This window comes from Podarcis pityusensis (genome assembly GCF_964106645.2).
Source record: "Podarcis pityusensis genome assembly, chromosome: 2".
Classification (NCBI taxonomy): domain Eukaryota; kingdom Metazoa; phylum Chordata; class Lepidosauria; order Squamata; family Lacertidae; genus Podarcis; species Podarcis pityusensis.
Window position 1 is genome coordinate 44502868 of NC_138029.1, and position 25866 is coordinate 44528733.

The 25866-nt window shown below is 42.2% G+C and overlaps 1 protein-coding gene across 15 annotated transcripts in view; it reads left to right on the forward strand.

Annotated features, from left to right (window-relative positions):
• CACNA1A (calcium voltage-gated channel subunit alpha1 A) overlaps positions 1–25866 on the forward strand; it is a 258043-nt gene that overhangs the window by 94930 nt on the left and 137247 nt on the right. For 14 of the 15 annotated variants that reach the window (XM_080996998.1, XM_080996997.1, XM_080996993.1 and 11 more), the window contains exons 4-6: positions 524–630; positions 1781–1920; positions 21955–22046. In XM_080996998.1, the coding sequence (XP_080853124.1) occupies positions 524–630; positions 1781–1920; positions 21955–22046 (339 nt within the window). The remainder of the gene's footprint in view (positions 1–523; positions 631–1780; positions 1921–21954; positions 22047–25866) is intronic. The other variant, XM_080996989.1, reaches the window with a different exon arrangement.

Below are 25866 nucleotides of genomic sequence, written 5' to 3' on the forward strand. Positions count from 1 at the left end.
CCAGAATTTTCAGAAAGGACAGCATTGATTGTATTTTGGTGAAGGTGAAGAATTGTCACTGTGCTCTACTCAGGAAGTTGAGGTGCTCTAGAAATTATCTCTATTGGCATTAATCAAATGATGATGTTGATTTGTAGCTGCACTCAGGAAAATTGCACTGGTGACTAGTCGATATTTGTCCTTTGTTGTATCCAATGATTTCAAACCACCTTATTATTTGTTTATATCCCACTTTCCCCCCGACAGGGGCTCAAGGAAGTATATTTTTGACCTTAGTGCTTAAATTTGTGTTTTCATTTGAAACATAGAAAGTACAAAGAATGGCATTGACTGGAACACAGATTTTATTCCACTTCGAAACCATTCTCTTCTGCACATTGCAGGCTAAAGAACATTCTAAACATCCTTCATATGTATCTGATCCAAGGTGGGTAGACCGCATTTACTTGAGGAGTGGGCCTCTTTGTTTTGACTGAATCTAGAAGATCCTACCATATGCAAGACTTTCCTTAACTGTGCCTCACTCCTTTTGAATACATGATTTTAGCAACCATCATAGCAAACTGCATTGTTCTTGCTCTGGAGCAGCATCTGCCTGATGGAGACAAGACGCCAATGTCAGAACGACTGGTGAGTAGCAACCTCTCCCTTTTAAACATTGTTATGGCAGAGTTAACGGAGCATTATAATAATGTCAAAAATTAGAGTCCTGTGTCAAGTTCCTTCTCCCTTTCCGTAAGGCACAATAAATTTAACCTGTGCCTTGACAGTGTTATTTTTGTGTTTCCCACCTAGTGATGTGGAGCTAAGGTTGCCAACTCAAAAATTCTGGTGCATGGTTGGAATGTAGCAGTGGAGCCAGGGCCTAGGAGGAGTTTCTGCCTCATCTAGTGGGTCCAGGTGTTTGGTGCTGCCTATTTACCTAACACATCCAGCAATTAAATAAAAACTGCCAAGGGGGTGCCCTTGCCCCTTGCTTATCTGGTATCATTCAAGAGAGTAAGAAAACCAAGCAGACACCCCCCTCCCCCACAACCGGTTGGCACTTCTATGTGGAATGCTAGTGGGGAAACGTACATCATAGGGTCAGGTCACTGTTTTCAGTAGCAGGCTCATGCTCCCTTTAACATTATTTCTGCCCCTAGAATAGTGCCACCATACATTTTCTTTCTTTTCCTGTTTACCGCAGCAGCTGACATGGGAACTGGAGATATTTCTCTGGGTTGAGAGTTCTCTGTCTCAGTATTGCTCACACTGTCTAAGTCTGGACCCTAACAGATTGACCCAAACACAGCTTCCACTGGACTTGTTTTCATAAAATATTGTTCATGCATGTGATTGAATGAAAATTGGGAGTGGTGGCTCATTAGCAGCCTCTCCATAATTTGGATTTAAAGTTGGTGTCATACCTAATCCTATGCATATTTTCCTTAGATGCATTGATAAGGTCTTAGTAGCCTGGCTCATATTGGATACTCTGATAAAAGGCAGCAAATGATTTTTGTATTCTAATAATTGGTATTAATAGATATGTTGGGAAAGAGAAAAATGTTCCTAGAATATATTTATACCTTAAATTAAGACCCAAAAGACCAGTTCCCTCCTCACTATGTAGCTCCTTCAGAACTTGTCATTTTATCTTTGAACCCAATCCTGCCTCACATTATTGTAGTGATGATAAAATGGGGAAGAGGACCATATTGGTTTCCTTGAGCTAATTGGAGGAAGAGTGGAATCAAAATTTAACAAATAAAATTTTCCCCTATGAATCTCTCCTTAGGATGACACAGAACCATACTTCATTGGAATATTTTGTTTTGAGGCTGGAATTAAAATTATTGCCTTAGGATTTGCTTTCCATAAAGGCTCCTACCTAAGGAACGGCTGGAATGTGATGGACTTTGTGGTGGTTCTCACAGGGTAAGTAGCTGGTTTTTAAATTGTTATCAGTTCTTGTTTAATTGCAGTCTGGCAGAGGCACTTCTGTCTAGCGGACATTGGACAGTGTCAAGAGTCAGGAAGGGAGTTTGAATTCTCAGATTCTGTTCTCTGACATGCAAGGAGAGGGAAGTCTAGTTAGAACAGGGGAAGGCTTGGCATAAGGTCTTCTGGCTTGGATTCCAGTTTTGAGATGCAAGTTGAATGCTGATTTAGCCATCAGTCCTGTCTCTCTAAATCATGCTACAGCCAAGTTATGCATCTTAAAGAATCTAAGCCTCATAGATATGCTTGTAGTGATATACAATCATTCTTATTCTTCTTCGTTTTAAAAATGCAGACATTTCATATTGAAAACAATTATTGTAGAGATGGAAGAAATGTGTTGGTAATATCATGAATTCTAGCCAATAGGTGCCTTCTGAAGGTGGTTTTTATTTCCTTTGTTTATTATTTGTTTGTTTTACACATTTATAACCCCTGCCTTTCCACTATTCAATACAATTTCCTACCAATTCACACTTTGCCGTGCTGAAAATTTGCAGAATCTTTTTTAAAAAAATAACATTTTGACTTATCATTGAAAATGGTATATTTGTTCTGCATTCTGTGGGGTGCTTTCAAACTTCCCACCACCACTGCTTTTAAAATGTTGCATATACCTTCACCATTAGAATTCCAAATGGAAGGTTTGGGCTGTTTCTCATCTTTGCCACTAACTTCTGCTGGTTCTCCCTTGTTAGCAGACGTGTAGGCTAATAGAGATACATAATTTTTGGACACCGTCATGTTTTCGGTCACCACAGCTTTAAGGCTGGCCCATGAGCATGAATTTCTGGATCTTTTGTGTAGCAGGTACATCCTGCCTGCGATGCTGTGTGCTCTCATACTTTTCTAGTTTGCAGTGCTTGTTCCCTGCTGCTTCCCAACCTGCTCACAATTCCTCTGATGGGAACAAAAGATTTTTCCTCCCGAAACAGAGATGTTTATTGGTGGTAGAGTTTTCACAACACCCACAGAGGCTCTCATTTGTTGTGCATTCTTGGATATGAGAAGAGCATCTAGTCAGCAGAGAGAAGTCCATGGAGAGAGTGCTGGGCTATTTGCAGGTTTGCTCCGCCATGCCTTGCAGCTTCTCCCCCCTTCTCTGATGCTTCAATGTATGTAGCTGATGTGCTTTACTCCTGCAGTTTCAACAGGTGTCTTGTTACGGTGGTTTATATTTCTTTGAGACTGATTGAAGGGGGATTGTAGCACTGATAAAATCCCATCATTTGCCCGGTTTGGTGGCTTCTGTCATCTTTGAACAAAGCATGAAAACTTTTCCTCTCTTTGTCTGATGCCTCTGTTTCAAGGCAGCTTTGAATTTGACTAAAGGGAAGCCCAGGTTCAAATCCCGCCTCATCTATGAAGCTGAGCCACTAACTCACAACCTTGCCTAATTCACAAAGTTGTTGAGAGGATATATATATATATATATGAATGAGAGAGAGAGATCACTTTTTACAATGAAAAGTGCTATATCAAAGAGAAATGAGAATGCCACAAACCCCTGAGAGCTAACATTGAAGTGAAGCTCCCATTACATGGAATTGCTGTCCTGAGATTGCTTTCTCTCCTTCCTTCTTCGTATTTCCCTAGGAACAGTAATTCATAGAGTACTTGGAAGCAAGGTTTTCAGAAGCCATTTTAGTTTAGAGAGTATATCTCTAAGAAAAATCTGAAGAAGTCAGTGCTCCTACTTGGACAATGCCAGAGCGGTTGAAGTGACTGTGTTATCTGACAACAAAGAGTTAGCTCTCTGCTGTGTGCATTCCTTGGCCGGAAAGCGCCTTGGCAGTGACTTTGTAGTTTGGACTGTTCACACATAGGTGTGAAGCCATGTCAGACCTCGTCGTGTTAGTACTTGGGTTCTTGAGGACACAGTCATCAACCAGAGGGTTTAGGTTTGTTAAATATGCTTCCCATATTTTCAAAGCCAGTGTGGCTTCTTCCTGCAGAGATCAGTTACATTTCCTATTTGTCAGGAGTGAGGAAGGTGCTGTTGGACTCCAACTCTCATCAGCTCCAGCCTGCACAGCCAGTAGGCGTAGATGATGGGAGCACATGAAGGGCCACTGCTTCTCCCACCCCTGCTCTGTGTTTTTTGGAGAGTGGTGGGTGGCTGTTTGATGCCCTCATTGTGTCTCCATTCAGTGCTGCTGAGGATTCTCAAGCTAAGATGGAAGGGAGCTGTGACTGGTGCAACATGCTAAAGAGGAGTGCCTGGAGGTGAAAAACAATGCAGTATATTTAATCTTGCTGCGTTCTTTGAGCGGAATGAGAAGGTTAAGGGCCAAGCTAGATGTTGCACAAGGGATGTGTGGCGGCTGCCAAGAGCATCAGCTATCCTCTATTTCCTCTACGTATTTCCCTGGTAGCTAGTAATAGAAAACACGGGTCATCATCTCAGCACTTGGTGCTTCCCCGCATCTCTTTAAATAGGCTCTCAGCTTGTATACAGGTTGGTGGATGTGTTTTAAGGCTGTGACCAAAGAGACCGCACAGAGGCTGATTCACAGAACCCAAAAGACCAATTGCTGAGTGTTTTGTAGCACAAGCATTCTAGATTTATTCATTGGGCTTTGAAGAGAAAAACGGAAGGCTGTTTCTGATGAGTAGGAGGCAGCAGCGCAAATTAATGTCCTGCTTCACGTGTTCTAGGGCTGACCTCTGGCACCAAGGTGCTGATTTGCATGTTCTGGAAATCTGCACAGTACTGCTCTCGCAGGACTATATCAGTTCAGAATGCAGGTGTGGGGGGGTGATATACTTGAATGCCCCACACTCCGTGAGGCTTCCTTCACACATTCATCCAGGATGGCTAGGAAATTGCTGCCACTCTTTGCCCACTGCATCCGTAGCAGTACACAATTCATTAGTATGCCAGGCGGCATTTGCTTCTTGATTAGGGAGTCCTCCCAGCACTATTACTTAAAGGAGCTTTCCAGACGTGCCCTGAATGCTAGGCGAGTCTCAGCCTGCATGCACAGCCAGAATGGTGAAAAGGCAGGGAGGGAGCAGGGATGCTGAAGGAGGTTCCCTGACACTTTGGCAGGCAAGCAGCTCGGCAAGCAGATCTTCTGGTCTCAGATTCAGATGATGCACTATAGGACTTTGGTAGAAGCGATTCATTTGTGGCTAGATCTCAATGGGCATTTGCACTTTTATGCATCTACATATACAGCATTCTCTGCTTATTAATCTTTCTGTCTTTGTGCACATCAGTCGGCATGTTTACCCAGTGCACAAATGATATATTCATGGGGGGTATACCTCATGTAAATATAGTTTGTTTTTCTTGCAGTGCCTCTGAGAGCAACCACCACAGGAGTATGTGTGTGTATGCCCAGTAGTATATACATGTGGGGTGGGGTGTCTAATATTCTTCCACCTCACCTTTTTATGTGGACACATGATCATGTGCCTCCGGGTCCAAACAAAGAGCACTGATTAACACTCTGTACTAAAGGCAGCAGTCCAGTATAGCTCACTGTACATAGATGTCCAGATTAGATTACTGTAATGCATTCTAGGTGGGGCTGTCTTTGAATACGCAATATGTGTCTTCCAGGATGTTTACTCATACAGTTGCTCTAACCCATATAACACCACATCTGAAGAGTTGATGTTGGCTGCTTGTATGCCACCAATCCCAGTTCAAGACTTTATTGTAGTTTCCTGAACAAGTTAGGACCCAGTTACCTGAAGGAGAAGCTCTCTTGGTCTTGCCTTGCCTGAGTTTTACAATCTACATGGGAGGCATTCGTTCTTGTTCCATCACCTATTGAAGCTTTAGCTTGAGATTGGGTCTTCTCAGTGGGGATACCCAGGCTGTTGAAAACTTTTTCCCACCAAGGTATGGCTGGGATTAACAGCTGAGCTCTTCCTTGGCCTTTGGTGGAGATCAGGGTTATTGAACCGCTTGGTATTCAGAAGCAACATTTGTGGTGGGGTAGAGCTGCCATCAATGCCGATATTGCTGCTTCTTAAATGGATGGTTGTGGAATTGGGCTGCATGACTGCCATTTTTGGATGTCCTTGGAGGCTAGGTCAAAACCTGTGGTTGTCAAGATGCTGCCCCTCTCCTAGGCCCTAAACCCTGACTTGAGGCCGGGGTGCTCCTCTGCCTCCATCCCCAGTTCCATGTTCGGAGTTAGAAAGGGACTTCCTGGTTTGGCCCTTTGCTGTCTTCAGTAATGCAGTGGCCAAAGAAGCTCCCTCTCGCCACCCCCTCTATCTCCCAAACAATCATTTTATTATTATTATTATTATTATTATTATTATTATTATTATTCGTCCTTTAGCTAGGATCACTGTGCAACAGTGGGGACAATTGCCACCCCTCTTCTGCTCCAGGGTTGAGAGGATGGTTGGGGCTCACCACATTTGCCAAAGGGTTGTGGAACCATCACCGTGGCAAGCAAAAAGAAAAGGGAAAAAAATGCTGAATCTGATCATAACCTCAAAAATAATCATAGACATTACGGTAACGAATAAACAAAAGGAAGTCATCTCATATTTGTTGGCAGCAGTGAAATTATAATATTCCAGTAAGTGGAGAATGCAAACGATCCCAACAACAAATGAATGGATTGAAAAATGCGGGGATTTTACTTTAATGGCAAAATTGACTCATTTTATAAAGACAAAAGAGGAAATATAGCTTTGAGAAAAATTGATCATTTTAGGGTAGATTTGGTTACTCCCACAATCTGAAAAGGGTTTTATGTTGTTTTGAATTATCCCATTCAAATTTATGAATAATTGAAAAGAACTGACCAACTGTCTTAAAATTAAAATCCAAGATAAAACTTGCTGATTGTGAGTTGTGTATACATTCATGAGTATGCGGATATACATGATGTGCATATATATGTAAATAGTAGGCAATATCCAACTAACTTGTTCCATTAGTGCACGGATTTACACTTGTTTAGAAAACTTCCCCTCTCCTTTCCCTACGTATGTCCCGCCCCTGCCCAGATATGCTCCAGAGGATTGGGAAATCCCAAAAGCAGTTTTAGGAGACATGGGGGTGGAGGAGACTGAGGAGAGAGTTTCACTGCTCAAGTGCAAATCCTTGTACTAATGGAACAAGTAAGTTGGATGCCGATCAGTGTGTGTTTGTGTGTGAGTATTTATATGCAGGGCTTTTTTCAGCCGGAACTCGCCGGAACACAGTTCCAGCACCTTTCAGGTGGGCGCCATTGCTATTATAAGAGAACAAGGGAGGTGCTCATGGTGAGTTCCAGCACCTCTTTTTCTAGAAAAATAGCACTGCATATATGTACGGTATATGTATATCTATATTTGTGTGTGTTTGTGTGTATGTGTATCTATATACAGTATCTGCTTAAGCAGGAGAGTTGTATGTGCGTATGAACATGTGTATATATAGGTTTGTGTAGTTAGGCAGAAATATTAAGATTGATATAAATTCATTTATGTTCATGGTGAAAATATGCAAAAGGAAATTTTGAAGGTAGAGATTTAGGTATGTGATAGGAAGTGTCTCCAAAATCACTTATGGTTTGAAATAATATGTTTGAGTTCTTCTATTCTTCTTTTATACTATATGCTATATTTTTGAATATATTTAATATATTAGGTTTTCAAGAAACATTCCTAATATTAATTATGTTTCAGATTGTTGTACTGTTTTTCATGGTTAGCACTAAACATCTGTACTATTCTGTGGGCAGAAGATTCCTTCACCATTTCTAGCAGAGACAATTAGTAGAAGTTGATGCTATTGCAAATTTTTATATGGTTCAAACTAGTGAGGTCTGTTTTTGGGGACAGTGCACCTAAAGTTTGACATATATGAACTGGAGGGGGGTGGGAATGCCTGCAGAGAAGCCTGTCAACTTTCCCTCATCCTCTATCCAAATATTGGGACTCTCTCTAATTGCCACGAAGGCTGTTATCCCAGGATTCAGTTTCCTTTCCAACTGTGCTGTGCATTCCCACAGTTTCATATAGCTCCTTCTAGACTCAGCTGAACTGAGGAGGATTTTCCAGAGCTATTTTAGTGTCAGATTTAAAAGGAAAGGAATGGTGCTAAGTTAAATTCTGAGGAGTGGGTGATCTTCTCACTTCCTTAATGTCACCACCACCGTTGTAAGTAGTTTCCCACAACTCTGATCTTTACATGTCCCCTTCATGCTAAGCTAGCCTTCCTTGCTGCTGTTAGCATAGTTGGTAGGTATTGATGTTGTTCCCTAATAGTAACCTTGTCAGGAAAAAAGAGTCTTACAATCATAGAGTTGGGACCACAAGGGTCATCTAGTTCAAACACCTGCACTGCAGGAATCTTTTTTGCCCAACATGGGGCTCAAACCCACAGCCCTGAGATTAAGAGTTTCATGCTCTTACCAACTGAGCTATCCCACTGTCCTCTTGGACAACTGTTCACTATTCCTTATGTCCCTATAAAAATGCCCCACTATGGACATGTGAGTCATGACTCACAGCTAGATCACACCCTGACCGAAGGTGAGTTGCTAGTACTGCTACCGCTGTTGCTTGTGTGGAATAGGATAAGAAAAAAAGAAGGGATGCAGACAGATACAGAAAAATAGTGAAGGAACTGATGTGGTGAAAATAATAATGTGGAAATTAATGGTGGGCCTGAAGGCCATTGCCTTAGACATTTGCTCTCCTCCTGTTCAGGCTATTCAGAGGATACTGAGGAGTGAATAAAATATTACGAATTCCTAAACACAATAAGCTCTTTGTTTTGACAATCTACACCAATGTTTTAGGTGATGCTCCTGCATGGGACTGAATAAATATTTCAAATTCTAAAGGACAGGTTTCCCGGGATTATTCTAGCCCTGTGTAAGGGGAACACGTGTGTTAATATGAAGCATGTTTAGGAGACTGCCCCTTTCTCACTGCCTCAAGAAAGTTAGAGAGGATTACTCGGGATTCATAACATGCTGAATTTTGAGTGATTAATCATTTTTTAGGATTGGTAGCAGTGTTGTTGTGTAGGGATAACATATCGTCCATAGCATAGGGTAGATATTGTAACAACTGGCCTCATTTTGCGAATGAAGGACGTTCAGGGAGAAGGACACAATTTTAATGGAGCTGTTGGAGGACGGTTCTTGCTATGTGAAATACTTTAAAATGCCATCTCATTTCCTATTCAAACAAAAGTCTTTGTAGCTTACACTGTCTGCTCCACTTGTCATCCTCAGAGCTGGATCATGGAGGCAACTTGTCACAGCTGCTTGTAGCTTCATTACAGTATCCAGCGACAGTGGTTTGGATAGTTAGTACCATCATCAAATGGAGAATGGAATCATAATAGGATTCTATTTGAACACAGCAATTCACCATTTGCCAAATATGGATGGATAGAATAAGTGGGTAAAATGCACTTTATTATTATTATTTTTTAAGAATGAAATGAAGAAAATAGCCCTGCATTCACATATTCATTCATGAAGACAAATATGGATTTTTTATACATCTGTAGAGTCTGGAGAGGGAGTTGTAGCATATGACTACAAAGATGACACTACCTCTTATTTGTTAAAAACATTTATATCTGCCTCTCCAGAGCTTGAGTCAGCTTACAATAAAGATGACAACAGTAAAATCACAAAACAAAAAATATAAATAAATACAGCACGCATACCCTCAGCAAGGCTGTATAAAATTCATACTAGCAACATGATATTATTAAAACTCAGTGGCAGAAAGCTGATTGAAACAGGTGAGCTTTACTCCCCCTTTTGAAGATTAAGAGAGAGGGGAAAACCCTGAACCTTATCAGGAATGCTATTCCATAGTCTCAGGGCAATCAAATTAAAGATCAAGCTCCTTTCTGCAGATGTCCTCACTTCATCCCACATAGGCACACAGAGAAGGGGCTGACCTGCATAATGCAAACCGCAGTGGGGTTCATATGAGGATATACACATTTTGCATATGCAGCCATTGGAAATCAATAATTTAAGAATGTGCTTTCTTTTGCTAGTGTGCCTTTGGTACTTGGGCCAGTCATGAATAGACCAGTTCAGATGTGGTCATCATATTTTAGCCTTTAGCTCACATACTGCCTTCTCATGCTCTGATTCCATCATTCATTTCCTGTGTAAGGAAACCCATTGTTCGAACAATGTAAAACTGATTTTCGATTCTAGTTTGGAAGCAAACTACAGTTTGTGCAAACCATTGCTTGTCCAATTTGGAGGTAACAGCAAAATATGGTTTGCTCAAAACAAGAAGTGGAGGAGGGAGTTGGAGTGTGCAAGAGTGGTGGAGGGAGTTCAGGAGTTGAAAGCTTTGAGCCAACAGCCAAACCACGATTTGCCCTCAGAGTGTGTCAACAGTCGTGCTCACTGCAAAACACATACAAACATAGATGGCAGATTATATCAATGAGATGACTCCCGTTGCCATGGCAACCAACATGAATGAGCATAAGAAGGTAACTGTGAAGAATGTGAATGGGAAATGTCCAGTTGCTATGGTGATCCAGTAAATGGAAAGAGCCCCTCTGGTGTGACAGAAGCAGGCTCATCTGCAGGCAGAAGCTCTTCTCACACTTCACCTGATGGACAAGTAATAATAGAGTGAGTGTCTCGCTCAGAGTAAAGGGATTGGGACCAAATAGGTATATATTCATAGGAAAGTCCCTTAGGTATTTACAGGACCCAACCAATAACCCAAGTGTGGATATGAGAACATATGACTGCAAGCCCTATTTATTGCAGTGGTTTGTTTATGGGAAACAGGGTAGAGTAATTAATACAATTGGCAAGATAAGTTACTTGGAAGTCATATGTCAGACTCACCTATATAATTATACCAGCAGTGTACAAAAAACGGGCTAAAAATGGAGGGTTGATTCTGGAAGTATGTGAGGCAAAGCGTGCCAAGTATGAATGGGAAAATTTCTCTATATCTGGTTCATATCACTTGTGTTTTTACCCATCATTCCATTCCATTTATGCATTAATTTGTGATTTCTAAATAAAACATTTTGATATATATTTAAATGTGTGTTTTCTTTAAATGCCTATTTTCTTATGTCCAGACGGCCTAGAACTGGGTCACAATATATTGTGAAATCTGGTCGATGGCTGTGTTCTGGTTTTACGAATTAGTCTCAGATGTGCTGATCATTTAAAACATCCATCCCGGGCTGGATTACGTCAGGATAGTACTCATGCATCTGTCTGGTCAGGGTCACAGGGTATGTTGCTCTGGCAATAGAAGCGGAGAAGGAGATACATTCTTCTGCCATTCAGCCATTGGTTACTGTGAGTCACTAGACTTTCACCTCACAGATCAGTTCTCTAAACCAACTAGTGCAACCTGTGAGAGGTGTGACAGCTGTAATTCCCCCCTCTGGAATTACAGGGAATCTCTGAAGCACAGATTCTTTTCTCTAACCAGTTCTAGAGCACAAGGCAAGAGAGGTATGGGTGCTAGAGACCAGGTTTCTTTGGGTTTTCTTCCAATCATGGAGGACAGGTATGGTATACCTAGGTAACTAGTCTAGCATAGGGGTTAAGGTATCAGACTAGGACCATTTTTTCTCAAATACCCAGTAAGATGTGAAGACTACTAGATGACCCTAGGAATCCTTTAGTAGGAATCATATATAGTTGTGTATATATGAACTGTTTTGAGATGGGCCAGCAGCTACCCAGAAACAGCAGTAAGTCATGAAGGTTCTTTGACCAACCAACATACACACTTCTAGTGATGTTCTCTGACTCCACTGCAATGAAGTCTGTTCCTCATCTTATTAGGATGCCTATGAGTTCACACTGGTTCCCATTGGAATCATTTGCTGCCCACACTGGTCCCAAACTGTGTATATGGACTTTCCACACACTCTTTCTATGCACAAAGCTAATTATAAAGCTTGTGAGCTGGTTCCAGATGCTGCCATCCTGCCAAGTGCTCCTATTCCTCCTCTCTCTGTGGGTTGTATCCAGTGTTAGGTCCATTAATTCCAATGGGTCTACTCTGAGTAAAGCTTAGTTGGCTACAACCCTATGCAGTATTTCTAAATCGATATATGACTACAAATTGTTTGGCTGTGTGCATATTTATCTTCTGTGTATTTTTTCCAGATCGTAGAGAGTATTTTTGTTACATTTGGGCAACTGTGGAAATTAAGCAGGGGGACTAAACTGCTGTTGCACAATAAGCAATCATGCTTGCTTCTTCTGTATTTTGTAATTGTTGATCAAAATGACTATTGGGGATGAATTTGGGCATTTGTACAGCTTCTGCTCCAAAATGGAAAAAGAAAAAGCCCCCTCCCAGCACAAATCTTTTGTTTTGAACCGGGGGTGGGGGAGGATATATTTGATTCACACAATTGCCATGCAAATATCCTTCCTGTAATTAGAGTAATGGCATGATCAGCCCACAGCAATGTAATTCTGGACCACATCATGCCCACATTGCTTCCTCTTAGAGTTTCAGTGTGAATGACCCTAAGCAAATGCAGGGCACCTGCACAAAACAGTGCAGTTGTAGGTAGCAGATCAGGTGTGCGTCACAGATATCTTAAAACGGCACTAACCTGTGGTGCCAGTTTCCAAGTAAGGCAAATGGGCCCTAAGGTATATTGTTCATTTATCTCTTATATTTCTGATATTCAAAACCCATGGTATCCAGCACGGTTCCATAATGTATTCATCTTCAGCTGCCCAGTTCCTGCACATTCCTTGATTACTGGACCCCTATCCAAGACAGTTTAAGGCTTTATGCTGCGTATTTCTGGGAATCCAGAGCTCAGCTTTTAGTATTGCAGCATAGCTGATGAGTCAAAAGATCCTCAGTGAAATGACTTTTTCTTTCCTGTGCTCCAGCTGAACTCCTGCTTTGCACCAGTTTGCAGCTTCTGTTCCTAGATTTTGCAGACTTCGGTAACCACTCCTGCAGTGTGGATTAGAGTGGATTGCAGTACAGTGGTACCTCGGGTTACATACGCTTCAGGTTACAGACTCTGCTAACCCAGAAATATTACCTCAGGTTAAGAACTTTGCTTCAGGATGAGAACAGAAATCGCACAGCAGCGGTGCAGCGGCAGCAGGAGGCCCCATTAGCTAAAGTGGTGCTTCAGGTTAAGAACAGTTTCAGGTTAATAACAGACCTCCGGAACGAATTTAGTACTTAACCCGAGGTACCACTGTAGTGGAAACCCAGAAGTTGCAGTGAGCCACAGCATAGAAAAGTCAAAACCTGTCAGAAATTGTGTGTGTGTGTGTATGTGTGTGTGTGAGAGAGAGAGAGAGAGAGAGAGAGAGAGCACATGGCAAGGTGCAGCAGCGGAAGATAAAGAGAGACTTGGGAAAGCACCAGCAGGTGCATAGGAAGCGTTTCGTGTGGCCTGCACTGCAGCCTGAGAGCTCAAGAGTGTCTTGCCAGACAACTCCATGGGTTGGCCCAGTGGAAAGCATGCTGCTTATCACCTCCCCTGCCAACACAGTTTCCCCTGTTTGACTAGCACTTCCACTCTGCCCTTTGCTGCTAGGGGATATTTCCCTAGCACAGTCCTTGCCCCTCATGTGTTTTCTTAGAGCTTGGGGAGAAGAATGGGGTTGTTCTGTCCGATCACCAGGTTTTGTTTCTGTTCTTGTTTTTGCAAGAGGGAAGTGTTTCTAGCATGGATAGAGACTCTCCTCCCTCCTGTGCCCTCTTGGATTCCTTCATGTGGATACTGCTGCTGCTGCTATTTCCACCCCACACCTTTTAAGACTCACCCTCACAAAGCAGCTTATATTAAAAACAACCGGCAAGACAAATAGCAGCATAATATGTACCTTAATATAACCCAGTGCTCATAGGTTGTTAAATGCATATTACTTCGTTGTTGTCCTATTATTGCTGTTGTTTTTAGGCACGGCTGGAGTTACCTTTCTGTCTCCCGGTAACCACCTGCTGGGGGTGCACAAAACTGAATTTCAGACAAGGAGAGTTTTGAACATCTCCATATTACCCGGCAGCTGAACTGTAATCTCTGCACCACATGGTGGAATGGGAAAGAGCTGTTCAGCCTTTTTAAACAGAATATTGTAAAGGAGAGGAAAGGGACCAGGGTGGCAGTTTCCATGAATTAAAAGCCTCAGTCTCAGATCTAGAATCCGTAGGTTCCAGATCTCAGCTTTTCTTAGAACTGCTTGGGCAGCCTGAGCAGGTCAGTATCTCTCTGGAGTCTCAGTCTCCTATCTGTAAAAGGGGGAGTACTGTATATCAGAGAAGGATTCTGTATATGAAATGCATGCAGAACACAAATGATATCAGCCTCATTAATTTCATTGGGGTTTGGGGTGGAATTCAGTGCTATAAGCCATTCTGACACTTCCATGTAGGAAGGGAAGGATGGGATATAAGGATTTTTAATAGCGTAAAAATGCTTTGAAACTTGGGTTAATTTCCTCCTATTTCTAAATTATTATTATTATTATTATTATTTTAAAAATTATATTTTGTTCCCCTGTTGTATACTGTTGGGTTTCTTTCCCATACCAGAGATTTCTAATGCATTTAGTTACATATGGCTTCATCAGCTGCAGTGCAGCTGCTAACTTTTCTGGGTGATACTTGCAACCCAATTATGCCCCTTAGTGGGAAGGATGTGTATAAGCTCCTCTACCAGACTAAATTTCTGCTATTTACTCCATGCTTCAACCAGCAAAGTTTGGGATATAGGAATCATGTCAAACTCCTATAAAGTGGTGGGCTGGGAATGAGGCAATTTAAAGTACAAGATGGGTGGTAGGATTGCCAGTGTTCCCCCCTCCCCAGATCTCCTATGCCTTGAAAAATTGCATAGCAAATTGAATAAGTGCATCTTTTCCCATTGCTTCCTATGCATTGGGGGGGGGCATTCACCTCCTGCATTTTACTTGCCATGCAACTTTTCAAGGCACAGGAACTCTGCCAGGAAGGAAAAAATGGCAACTCTAGGTTGCCTGACTCATTTTGCACATGAACTAGTTTGCAGTGGCAGGCAAAACCGAGAGATGGTTAGGTATGACTCAGATGATGCACTCTCATAGATAGAGAGACCTCTGCCATTGACCAAAGGAAGGAGCAGATTCCTGGAGCATGGCAGTGGGCCTAATTCAGGCTTGTCCTAAATGTTCTAGTGCTATAGAGAGCATGACCCACTAGGATTATTTTTTGATCCTCCAAACCTCCATGTGAGAATGGGAACCTTGGTGAGTGGTGAAGATTAACCGTTTCTCTCTGTCATGATCCTGAAGCTTCTATTTGTACCAGGTGGGAACTTCCAATTGGCACTAAGGCTATGCACATACTATACATTGAAAGCACACGATTTCCCCTAAAGAATGCTGGGAATTGTAGTTTGTTAGCACAGGGATGGAATTTGGTAATATGGAGCCCTGAGTGAAGACAAAATTTGCCCCACCCAAATATTTATTATTTTCACAATAATTCCTTTTGGTACTTTGAGTAGGTACTCATATAAATATAGGTGGTATTATTAATATTATTATCACAGTGGTACCTTGGTAGTTGAACAGCTTGGCTCCTGAACAAATCGGTTCCCGAATGCCACAAACCCAGAAGTGAGTGTTCTGGTTTGCAATCATTTTTCGGAAGCTGAACATCCAACACGGCTTCCGCAGGTTCTGATTGAGTGCAGGAAGCTCCTGCAGTCAATTGGAAGCCACGCCTTGGTTTTTTAGCTGTTTCGGGATTCCTGGAATGGATTAAATTTGAGAACCAAAGTACCACTGTATTATTATGTTCCCCCTCAGTTGTTGCCCTGTGCAGAGGAACCACCCATACCACCCTAAATTTGACGCTGTTAAGGGTGCTGGGAATTGAAATTATGTGAGAGATAAATTACACTTCTCAATATTCTTTGAAGGAAGTAATGTGGTTTAACACACTACAGCAATATAGTGTGCTTATCGTGAGTAACAGTGGGACTTCCTGATTTCAATGGGACTTTCTTGACAGTGTACTAGGATCACAGACTTGAACTGAAAACTATTCAAGATGTTGAAATTCCCATCTGCCTGTCCTAAGAGGGTCTGCATTTTGGTGCTGACATAGAGCTGCTGCTGTTTTCTAAATATCCTTTATATAGACCTGTAATGGGGATGGATATAGATATAGGTATTTCACTATGCCCAATACTGAGCCATGGTGGTTTTGTGATCTTTTGGAGATGATACACTATGTAAATTAGTGATGGCTTGGGATACATGTGAATTTACACTGCAGGAGCCATTTTTGCCACCTTCCCCCTCCCCTTACTGAAGGGAAGGTGACAATAACTTCACCCAAAGCTTTTTCAGGGCAGGCTGTTTAACACCCAACCTGCTATAAATATTCTCCTGATGATCATATTTTAAAAGCATCTATAGCTTTGGTGCCCTTGATAATTCTGTAATTAAAAATAGAAAAATGCAAGACTGCTAAGTACCAGCTGGTGGCTTGTAAACCAAACCTATACATGCTTGCTGCTGGCTTCAACAAGATCTGCGCCTCTTTGGCACAACACTGTTTTGGGTTAAATGGCTTTGGTGCAATTTGTTTATCAGTTGATTTTAACAATACATTATTGACATTATTGACTCTGAAAATAATGCAAGCCTTTGCAGAATGGTACTTGGGTGTATGATTTTTTATGTCTATTTTCCTCCCCTTTTCCTCTTTTTTTATAAATCCCTGGGCAATTCATGCTGAAGTTTAACCCAATGCTGACTCTGCTTACTCTCCCTCTAGTCTGACTTTGAGTGTGTCTCAGCAAGACAGAATGTTATATAAACCCAGATCCAGGCCTGTGCATTAGTGTGCAGGGCAAAAGAATGCATATAAAATCAAGAACTCAACAGCAGGACGATCATACAGGTTTTGCATCTCTTTAAACATCTCAGAAACTAGGCATGTGGCATGCCAGTTCCAGTAGTGTGCTCTGAAACACAGACGTGGTAAACCTCATGGAGGAACAATTTCAGAATGACTTGGTTCTCTACACTGCACACTCATGGCACACACTAACAGCTCCCTCTGACACCGAGCTGCAGCTTTTCCAATGAGTGAATGCTCTGATAAAAAGTGCATGCTAACAGAATCAGATTTTGCCTGGGTTTGTAGTGCTTCCATCCTGACTGCAATTCTGCACATAGTTCTGCCCTCCCAGTGACATATCTGACCCGCGAAGTTCTGGAGCAGCGAGATTGATGGGAATACGACCCATCACTACTTCTTGTCTGTAGTGAGCTCTATCCATGCAAATGCCGGGAAGAAATTTTTCCTAGTGGATCTCTGTGGGGCTAAACATTGCCAGAGGAAGGAATGGCAATCAGGAGAGTCTAGAAATGTAGGGTAGTAGGCAATAGAGTCATTGTGACTTCAGAATGTCTCTAACCTAAGTAGTACACAAGAAGAGTCTGGTTGGCTTTGAGCAAAGACTTTCCACTGTGGCTAATCAGGTGCTTTTGGGAAAGATCACAAGTGGTACTTTGCTTCAGTCTCCCCAGCAACTGAAACTCATAGGAATATGGTCTCTAAACATGGAAACGCCATACAGTCATCATGGTCAATCACCGATGCATCGTTCGTGAATTTGTCTAATCTCCTTTTAAAACCACAAAACCTGAGATCTTCACCACCGTAACTTGGAAGTGAATTTCATAAATTTATTATGCACTGTGTGAAGAAGGTACCGTCTTTTGTGCTTCAGCAGCTGGGAATGCAAAAGAGGGGCAAAAATCAACAACCTAAGGCAAACTGAAAGATAGAAAACTATTTACTCTGATGTCGTTACTATGGTCTGATATTTAGATGTGTCTGATGAAACAGGTACACATTCAAGAGGTGGTCAGGTATTAAAAACAAAGGGGGGGACGGAATTTTCACCATCCAAGATTGAACCAATTTGTATGTGCCAAGATGGTTCAGAGTAAAATTTGGATGTTGTAGCAAATATTTTTTAATGAAAACTTACCCATACCAGCTGCTAAAATGTTGCACGCTCCCCGCTGTGTTGATGAAATTTAGGCACATTTGGTAGGTTTGTAAAAAATAAAAAAGAGAAATTTTGGGTTGCTCTTACAAAGAAAAATGATAAGATCATAGGACATAAATTAATCATGGATCCCACAATTATATTATCAGAAAAACTGAATGAGGCATTACCCAAAAAAATTAAAGGAAAATGTTGGGGGAAATGTTGGCAGCAGCACAGATATTGATAGCTAAATGTTGAAAGAAACAGCAAAAGTCATCTGTGGGGAATATGGAAAATATATTTGGCATACAATATTAATGCACAAAGTATTTTATAATAAACTTTAATAATGAGAAAGGTGCTTTGTGACTGTGAATTTATTTCATAATGGACTCTTAAAACTTGATATAAAAATATTGGGAAATCAGTTTTGAAAGTTATATAAGATTGAAAATCATGCTCATTTGTAAAAGAAAGAACTGTACTGGTGTTATTTAATTACAAAGCAATTCTGTTCAATATTAATCCATTATTATGTAATTAGAGAAGTGTATAAATATATGATTAATAGATTTTAATAAATCATTGTTTAACATAATGATATAGTGTTGTGCAGTATCACACAATGATAATTAACTGGAATGTTTATGTGATTTTTTAATGAAATAAGAGTTTATTATTAATAATAATAAATATTCAGTACAGCAATACATAGGATGGAGAGAGAGAGTGGAGGTTGAAACATTACACTTCATAATAGCAAGGTAAGGATGTTCCGCTGTAATGTGTGAACATTACATATTTCACATATGGTGCTTTCCCATCCTCGTTCTGTTGGCCACAGATGGAGTGTGAAGCTCATGAATTTCATCATAAGTTAAATCAGGGGTGGGAAACCACTTTGAGTCCATAGTCCAAACTGAAACCTGGCCAGCCCTCTGGGCTCCACATTCCAGTGATGGGTGTGGCAAAAGCAGGGGGGTTACTATCAAATGTACTTTACATTTGATTCTCCCTTTGTTTTAGGGCAGTTGTACATAAAACATGTAAAACATATGCAAAATACTTTAAAATTTAAAGTCTAAGCCGAGGAACATCCCAGAAAGTGGTGAGGCAGATCAAAACAATTGTCAGATGGCACCATCATAATGTCATATGATTGGCAGCTGTCGCTAAAAATGGACCATTTATGGGCCATTTGGAGGGGCTCAGTAGGCTAAATCAGGCTTGCAGGATCCACAAGTTTCATACTGCAGACAGCAGCAGAAATGTGGAAAGAAGCTCAGTACATGTCCTGCGTCATGTTTTCCCGCTTCTGTGTCCTGTATGATCTACCTGCAGTTCAGGGTCTCTAGGCACAAAATCTCCCCCCACCTCAGCTTGGGGTATGAGAACTGCACATAAACTCCAGGAAAAAATGCTACCTTGTAATGTAGGTGCCATATATTTTTCAAAGCAGATTATGCCAGCTTAGAGTTAGTGAGTTCTTTATCTTTCTTCCCATTTGTCTGAGACTGTGGCATACACCTTGCTTTCTCCCCCCCCCCCCCACTGCTGAGTCACATGGCCAGAGTAGATAAGTGGTTCCTAATCAGAGTTGCTCATTGAGCCCATCTGAGTCAGCTTTTTAATTACCATAAGAAAAAGATAGGAACACAGCAAGAATAACTTCTAATTCCAGAGCCCAGAGATCTCATTACAACGCAATTACTATCCTCTAAAATGTAACCACTTTTAAGTTAGGAAAGGCAGAAAAAAGGGTGGGGGGAGGGCTGCTTAACTAAAAACCAGTGAAAGGATGCTAAGATGCTTGCCACATATTTATGCCGTGTATGGTGCGTTTACCTCTTGCCTGTGTTACGATGATCCTGAATGTATTGCAGTAAAATGAAGAGATTATGATAACAACCATCATCATATTATTTCATAGCACTAAACCAATTGCAGGCAAAGTTCTTGGGATCCTTCCCAGCTGTTGAGAAGGAGTGGTGGATTAAATTAGCTGAAGGCAGTTATGGAGAATGGTGATTACTAGCTGGAAAAGAAACGAAGGTCAGCAAAAGAGAGATGGCATTTTTCAGATATATAAAGTGTTGTTTAAACAGGAAGGTTGGGTCGCTTTCTATGCCCATGGCAACAGAATATCCCCCCCTTATTTTTAAAAAAATATTTATATCCTGGCTTTGAGGCAGATAACAGCTAATAAAATCATTTTTTAAAAAGCAAGCAATTATTGGTTCATTAGAAACCACCTTGTTAAATGAACCTATTTAGTCCAGTTGTTGTCTGTTACCTAAAAGCACGGAGAGGAAGTCACCTGAATCTTTGAGTGGACACAAGCTAAGGGCTTCTTTGCACTGACCAACTCCTACCTCTAAGCAGTTGTTGGCCCACTTCAGCCATGCATATGGGCGTAGCCAGGATTTATTGGGGGACGGACGGACAGGATTTACTGGGGGAGTAGAACCAAGTTGTCTACGATGCAATTGGTCACTTAAAAAGTGAAGGTAAAGGACCCCTGACCATTAAGTCCAGTCGCAGACAACTCTGGGGTTGCGGTGCTCATCTCGCTTTACAGGCCAAGGGAGCCGGCGTTTGTCCGCAGACAGTTTTTCCGGGTCATGTGGCCAGCATGACTAAACCACTTCTGGTGCAACAGAACACCGAAACCAGAGCAGCACACAGAAACGGCATTTACCTTCCCGCCAGAGTGGTACCTATTTATCTACTTGCACTTTTTGGCGTGCTTTCAAGCTGCTAGGTTGGCAGGAGCAGGGACCGAGCAACGGGAGCTCACCCTGTCACGGGGATTCGAGCCGCTGACCTTCTGATCGGCAAGCCCAAGAGGCTCAGTGGTTTAGACCACGGCTCCACCCGTGTCCCTATATTGGTCACTTAGTTAAGCATTTTTGTTTATTTACTTAATTTGGGGGGGGGGAGCTGCCCCCCTGCCACATCCATGGCGAGGCATATGCCAATGATGATGTAGGGAAATGTAATACTTCCTTGCCTGATTGTGGGCACATGTGATTTTTGTCTTCAGGCATTTGCATACAGTCTAGGTTTCAGGTGTAATTTTTAAGATTTCATACAGATAAAATTAAAAAGGATGTGCATAGTCCCAAGGGGTTCCCCTCCCTTGTGGGAGTAGCCAACAAATACTTATTTCCAACTCAACAGCCCCTGGATACAATCTATTCTTTCATATAAATGGTACATGGGCCAGATAGAAATTTGGGGACTATGGTTTTCCTTGATAAAATGGTGATTAGGAAAAGGGTTAATCCCACTTTCTAGGTGCTATACTCCTCATCTGAATTGATTGTCCTTTAATGGAAGCCTGACATTCAACAGGAGAAACTTCCCGGCATGTAAATTGGAGCCAGTGTGGTGTAGTGGTTAAGAGCGGTAGTCTCGTAATTTGGGGAACCGGGTTCGCGTCTCCGCTCCTCCACATGCAGCTGCTGGGTGACCATGGGCTAGTCACACTCCTCTGAAGTTTCTCAGCCTCACTCACCTCACAGAGTGTTTGTTGTGGGGGAGGAAGGGAAAGGAGAATGTTAGCCACTTTGAGACTCCTTAAAGGGAGTGAAAGGTGGGATATCAAATCCAAATTCTTCTTCTTCTTCTAATGTCTGTTCATGAAACTATTATTAATGACACACCTAAAATTTGCAGTATTTTTGTACTCTCTAAATGCAATTAATGTGTATTAGTGGAATGGTGGAGCTAACCTCTATTAGTTATTGTGGATTCAGAATAAAAGAACGATTGCTATTAATCCTCAGGAAATGAGTATATCTTGCAGACATCCCTAGAATTAACTTCCAGAAGAAGGAAAAGCTCCACATGCTTTTGACGAAGTCCAGATTCCTCCCGAACAGTAGCAGGAAATAACAGATTTCCACTGCGTTATTGGGGGAAATCTACTTTTCTTCCTACTCTGCTCTGTTGAAATAGACCAAGTTATCAGCACCAACACTTCCTCTTTATTTCTCTTGCAGCATCTTGGCAACAGTCGGCACCGATTTTGACCTGCGGACTCTGCGGGCTGTTCGTGTGCTCCGGCCACTAAAGCTAGTGTCGGGAATCCCAAGTGAGTTAAGTGCACTCTTCATGTCCTGCAGCTCACCTGTAACTTATTTGAAGCACCCACCTTAGCATCTTCCTACAAGATGTAACGACTGACCCAGGCAGGGGTTCTTGTCTTCCTGTGGCCCCAGTATCAACCTCTGCCACCACCTCCTGGGAACCTACAACTTTTATTACAGCCTTCCCATGCAACCCATATGAACCAGCTTGAACCCTGTGATCATCACAGGAGGCCCTTCTTTGTGTGCCTCTTCCTCAAGAGGTTTGGGGTTGGCAACATGAGAACAGGCCTTTTCTGTGGTTGCTCCCCATTTGTGGAATGCTCTCCCTAGGGATGCTTGCCTGGTGCCTTCATTGCTTTTCCTTAGGTACCAGGCAAAAAAGTTTCAGGCTGATTAACATTCTATGGTTTTTTAAATGTGTTTGAGGGAGGAGGGTTGTTGGGTTTTTTTATGTATCTTACATTCTCATATATTATTTTTATGTTGTGAACCACCCTGTGATCTTCAGATGAAAGGTGATATACAAAATAAATAAATAACCCAATTCCTAATCAAAGAATCTGTCCTCTCCCTGTAAAACCCAGACTCTAATCCTAGGGACACCTTCCCAGAAGTAAACCCCACTGATCACAGCAGGACTTACTTTTGAGTAAACATACATAGCATTGCACTGCCACCCCTTATTCTCCTCTAGGCTCTACATGTAGGAACTAGAGCGTCAGCCAGGAGTATGGCATCACTGGATATTATTCCAAAGTTCTTGAATGCTAAGAGCGATGTCTAGAACTTGTGGAGTTTCCCATTTGTTTCCATGGTAGAGATTTGGAAACAATTTGCATGAATGGAGCCTATTCCAATGAAAGATGGTTATCAAAAGGGACTTGGGAATATCCACGCAAATTCCATACTTGGGAAGATCTGGTCCCTTGTGACCTTCCAAAATGGTTCTTGCTTAATATCCGCTAGTTCAGGCTTCTTTCTTATTAGGATCTCTTCCCTCTAGGCTTATGGCCTCTTCTGGAAATATCATGTAGCAGAAAAAGAAATGGTCATAGATTATAGCCGCATTCTGTACAGAATGAAGAATTTCTTTTCTCTCATTCTTCTGTCTCCACTACTTATGAAAGCAATAAGCAGGGAGTGAATTCTAGGTTAGGGGGAATTTGCACAAAGCAGGGAGCAGTGGTCAGTGTTGGAATTCTGCCTGGGTCAGAGGAATGTGCCACAAGCAGGCACCGGCAGATATTCCTGTCGACCTCCCCGCGTCTCCCAACCTCTGGCGATAAGCAGGCGAGGTCCGGCGATTCTTCTCAGATGTATGAGAGGAACACACCGTTCTTCCTCTCTCCCCTTTGGTGTCCCCAGGGAGGGGAAAGAAGCAGACAGAAAACTATTTACATCATTTATTTCTGCCTCTTACATCAGTACAGAGAATCATGTCTGCACTCAACAACAGCTAGAAGTAACTCCTCCCAAGTACATCCAGTACGGGTCATATGACACACACACACAGTGAGCTAACATCCGGTGCTCAGTACAGAATGGACTGCCCCTTTGTTCCCATGGCAACAGTCACAAACATCCTGTCTGGCTTTCCAGCCACAAGCAGCTGGCTGAGCTGCTAGAGCCTTTGCTTGCTGCAGCATTGGTGCTTTATGGTAACATACTCCCCCTAAAGTATCAATGTGTGCTGCGAGCAAAGCGTCATCCAGAGAAGAAAACAAACAGTTGTTATATTTATAACATTCCCCTGTTGTTTCAGTTCCACCCTTGGAACTACCCGCCACTGGTTTAACCAATGTACCTCTCTGGTTGTGTGACTTCGCATTACCTTGGTTAACAACTCTCTGTTGTGCCTTTGTCTCTGACTCAGACACAGCTTCAATCTGTCCTTGGTCGTTTACAATAGCAACATATGCAAGGTTAGCAAACTCCTTTGAATACCTCTTGGGTGGTACACCCTTCGTTGCTCTCTCAGACCTACGTAAGAGGTTCTGATCCTCTGTGCTCACTGGTTCAACCTTTGGACTCTGTCGAGAACCAGTACTAAGCTTAATCAATGGTTCATCCTCCTCTTCTGAGGGTCTAGTCATTATGTGAGATTTCCTCTCAATGACTGTGACAACTGAGCTGTCTGAGCTATCGCTGTCATCATCAGTACTACTGAACTCAATAAGATCAAACTCATCATCATCATCATCATCGTTTCCTGTGGGAAATGTCTGTACTATCCGCTCTTGCTTTGGAGCACTCTCTAGGAACTTTGTGAGAATCACCTGACCAGATTCAGACAAAATTACTCTGTAGAGACCCTTTTCATAACCCACAAAAATGCCTCTGGCATTCTTTACTCCACCTGGAGCTTCTGTTCTCACATGAGACCCGAAAACCTTAAAATAGGCAACAGAAGGTTTTCTATTGAACAGCTTCTCAAAAGGAGAACATCCCAAGTCTTTTGAGACTTTTCTCAACCACACATGAAGATAGGACGCTAGCGATTCGGCCCAATATTCATGTGGCAAATGTGAACTCAGCAATTGCGCATTCATCCCCTTTTGCAATTCTTTGTTCACTTTTACACAGACCCCCCTGTTCCACGCTTCTTGCGAAACTGCCACTTTGTGGTCTATCCCTTTTCCATCCAGGAACTTCTGAAACTTCTGTAACAGAAAAATTTGCTTCTCATCTGTGAAAAGACAATCAATGTTAGCATCATGCATACTTTTAACCTTGTCACAAAACTCCTGAAACTTTTCTAAAGTTTCTTGCGGTTTCTCCATCATATAAACCCAAGAATAATTAGTGAAATAATCCACACACAAAAGGTAATATTTTGCACCGCCTCTAGATGGTTCTAGAGGACCAATCACATCAGCATACACCCGCTGAAATGCTCTGTCGACCTTCTTCGTCTTAGTCACCTTCCTGGTGCTCACACTGGTCACACCTGCAAGAGAGATTTCGTTTGAAACAGAAGAATTACATTTCATGTAATCACTTTGATCAAAAGTCAACAAATACAGTCCATCTTTCTCTTTGGCAGTAAGAAACAGTTCTCCATCTTTGTAGATCTTGCAGCTTTTAGCATCATAGGACAGTTTCAGTCCTTTCTTTGCAATCTGCGACACGCTCAGCAGATTAAATCTCAGTTCTGGAACCAGGTAAACATCATTTATAGTCAAGTTCAGACTCTCAAGATACACAGTCCCAATTCCAGTCGCTTCCAGCTCTTGACCGTTGGCCTGTTTCACAGTGAAGCTTTGCTTCTTCAACGTCGAAAACAGTCCTCTGTGCGGGCACAAATGTTTTGTACAGCCCGTGTCGATTATGAACGAGTTCCCAACATCTGGCGTGGTTCCTTTCGCCATCATAGCCTTTGCAGGTTTCACCTGGCACTTGGTACGGCTTTTGCCTGACGCCTGAGGCTTCGTAGAGCTGCTCTTTGCTCCTCTTGACTGGCGCGGCTTCTTACAGTTTCGCTGTAGATGCCCAGTCTGTCCACAATTGTAGCATCGGACAGCACTCAATGCTACACCATGCTCTCCAGTAGCATCAGCAGTGGGGGAATTAGAACTCTGTTCTTCCCTCCCCCTGTCTTTTTCTTCCAGTGCAGCAAGTCTGTCGTGTTCATTCAGGACCACAGCACAAACTCTCTCCGCGGTCAGCTGCGCGGCCGGTAGGGAACCAAGCTGACTGGCAACAACCTTGTAGGTGCGGCTAAGGCTGTTTATCATCATGAAGCAAAACACTTCCTCCTGAAGACGAAAATTGCGTTCCACCATCTGTTGACGCAGAAACTTCATTTCTGTCAGGTGCGCTTGA